Source organism: Borostomias antarcticus (assembly GCF_949987555.1).
Source record: "Borostomias antarcticus genome assembly, chromosome: 8".
In the NCBI taxonomy this organism is placed as follows: Eukaryota; Metazoa; Chordata; class Actinopteri; order Stomiiformes; family Stomiidae; genus Borostomias; species Borostomias antarcticus.
Genome location: NC_140241.1, coordinates 22840492 through 22842991, shown reverse-complemented (window position 1 = coordinate 22842991; position 2500 = coordinate 22840492). Strand labels below are relative to the sequence as shown.

General features: G+C 53.0%; 1 protein-coding gene across 1 annotated transcript in view; it reads right to left on the bottom strand.

Moving 5' to 3' along the window:
- Window positions 1-2500, bottom strand: part of myo18b (myosin XVIIIB) — a gene marked incomplete at its 5' end in the record, with an annotated part of 29895 nt that overhangs the window by 12562 nt on the left and 14833 nt on the right. Inside the window, 8 exons of the mRNA XM_084442716.1 lie at window positions 1-23; window positions 203-308; window positions 568-687; window positions 1081-1170; window positions 1472-1615; window positions 1795-1923; window positions 2222-2287; window positions 2387-2496. The exon at window positions 1-23 is cut by the window's left edge and continues 102 nt beyond it. Of these exons, the coding sequence (XP_084298842.1) occupies window positions 1-23; window positions 203-308; window positions 568-687; window positions 1081-1170; window positions 1472-1615; window positions 1795-1923; window positions 2222-2287; window positions 2387-2496 (788 nt within the window). The remainder of the gene's footprint in view (window positions 24-202; window positions 309-567; window positions 688-1080; window positions 1171-1471; window positions 1616-1794; window positions 1924-2221; window positions 2288-2386; window positions 2497-2500) is intronic.

Here is a 2500-nt window from a genome sequence, read left to right as displayed (position 1 = left end):
CAGCTGGAGCGCCACCTCCCTGTCTGTGGAGGGGGGGGGGGGCGGGGTCAGAGGCGTACAGTAGAGGGGGGGGGGGGGGAGGGGCGGGGTTAGAGACGTACAGTAGAGAGACCAGCGGGACGTAGTTGCCAAACGCATTGCCAGGTACTGTGAGAGTGGGAGAGATGGGACTGTGGGAGAGATGGGACGCGCGATGTGTCACCTGTCCCCGGCCCTGATTGGCTGTCTTTGATCTGGACTTTCTGCTTCTCCTCCTCCAGCTGTTTCTCCAGGGTCTCCATGGTGATCCTACACTGGTCCAGACGGCCCTGGGAGAGGAGGAGAGAGAGAGATCTGATCACAAACACGCACACACACGCACACGCACACGCACACACACACACACACACAGGTAGACAGACCGACATAGAGACAGGCAGGCAGGCAGGCAGACAGGCAGACAGACAGACAGACAGACAGACAGACAGACAGACAGACAGACAAGCAGACAGACAGGCAGACAGACAGACAGACAGACAGACAGACAGACAGACAGACAGACAGACAGACAGACAGACAGACAGGTACCTGCAGTTCCTTGTTCTCCTTCGAGAGGCGGAGTCTCTCAGCTCGCTCCACATCCAGTGCCTGACATGTCGCGTCGCCACGGAAACGCTCATCACTCAGCTCTGATGACAACGCCGTCACCTGCAGGACACAATATTTTAAAGTGACATTAAGATGAGAGCTCATCTGAGGGAAATTACACAGGCGCAACACAAGCACCTAAGCCATTTAATGGTGGTCCTTCATGTGTGTGTTGTGAAGTTGTGATGTTGTTCTCCACAATGTGTGTGTGTGTGCGTGTGTGTGTGTGTGTATTAGAGGTTGTGTACCTTGGTCTCCAGGCTGTGTGTGTGTGTGTATGTGTGTGTGTGTGTGTATTAGAGGTTGTGTACCTTGGTCTCCAGACTGTGTGTGTGTGTGTGTGTGTGTATTAGAGGGTGTGTACCTTGGTCTCCAGACTGTGTGTGTGTGTGTGTGTGTGTGTGTGTGTGTGTGTGTGTGTGTGTGTGTGTGTGTGTATTAGAGGGTGTGTACCTTGGTCTCCAGCCCATCTGCACTCTGTCTCAGCTCGTTTCTCTCTCTCTCTGATTTCTCCAGCCGGCGTCTCAGGAGCAGGATCTCATCCTGGGAGAAACACACACACACACACACCTGTAACACACACACACACACCTGTCTGAACACACACACCTGTCTGAACACACAGAACACACACACACACCTGTCTGAACACACATAACACACACACATACACACCTGTCTGAACACACAGAACACACACACACCTGTCTGAACACACAGAACACACACACACACCTGTCTATAATAGGTGTGTGTGTGTATGTGTGTATGTGTATGTGTCTGTGTGTGTGTGTGTGTGTGTGTATGTGTCTGTGTGTCTGTCTGTGTGTGTGTGTGTGTCTACCTCCTTGACCCTCAGTCTGTGATCATCCATGTTGACGTCCAGTAGAGGGCGCACTCTGCAGAGAAGTCTCCACCAGCTCCACTTGGCCACGCCCCTCAGGACGCGGATGTTCCTCTGCACGCAGCGCACTGCCATCTGCTGCACCTGGACACGGAACACACACACACACACACACACACACACACACACACACACACACACACACACCTGTTACACAAACTCGCTCAAACCATCTAACATCTATCTACACACCAGTGGTATACACCTGTGGTGATACATCCATCCACTCCGGAAGGTTAGAGGTCAGGGGGGTCAGGGCTTACCTTGAGCTTGCGGTACCTCTGTCTGGCCTGGTGACCCAGGCAGCCGGCCTGCAGCTGGACCAGCCAACCGCTGACCAGCTGGTCCCTCTGCTGCTCCAGGTACCTCAGCACACCGCGCTTCATAAACACCTGGGACAGGGGTTGGACATGGACAGACGTTTGAGTCGCTGGACGCATGTGTGAGACAGGAGACAGTGCAGTGTGACAGTTTGAGGACAGTTTGAGGACAGTATGAAGACAATATGAGGATAGAATGAAGACAGTATGAAGACAGTTTGAGGACAGTATGAAGACAGTATGAGGACAGTATGAGGACAGTATGAGGACACTATGAAGACAGTATGAGGACAGGATGAGGACAGGAGGAGGACAGTTTGAGGACAGTATGAGGACAGGTTGAGGACAGTTTGAGGACAGTAGCTCTCACCCTGCTGGCTCCCAGTACGACGCTCTTCTTGTCCAGATCCAGGTCCATCATCAGCTCCTCCACAGCCTGGACAGAGACAACACTCAGAGAGAGCGTCTCACACAATCGACAATCGTGTGTGTGTGTGTGTGTGTGTGTGTGTGTGTGTGTGTGTGTGTGGCTGACCTTTCTCTCATCTGGAGTGATGAACACAGATCCGTAGCGCTTCATGACAGGAGGAGACAGAGCCTGGAAACGGCAGCGGAAATCACTCAGGGTCATATGCTCTGGGTAGCCTGA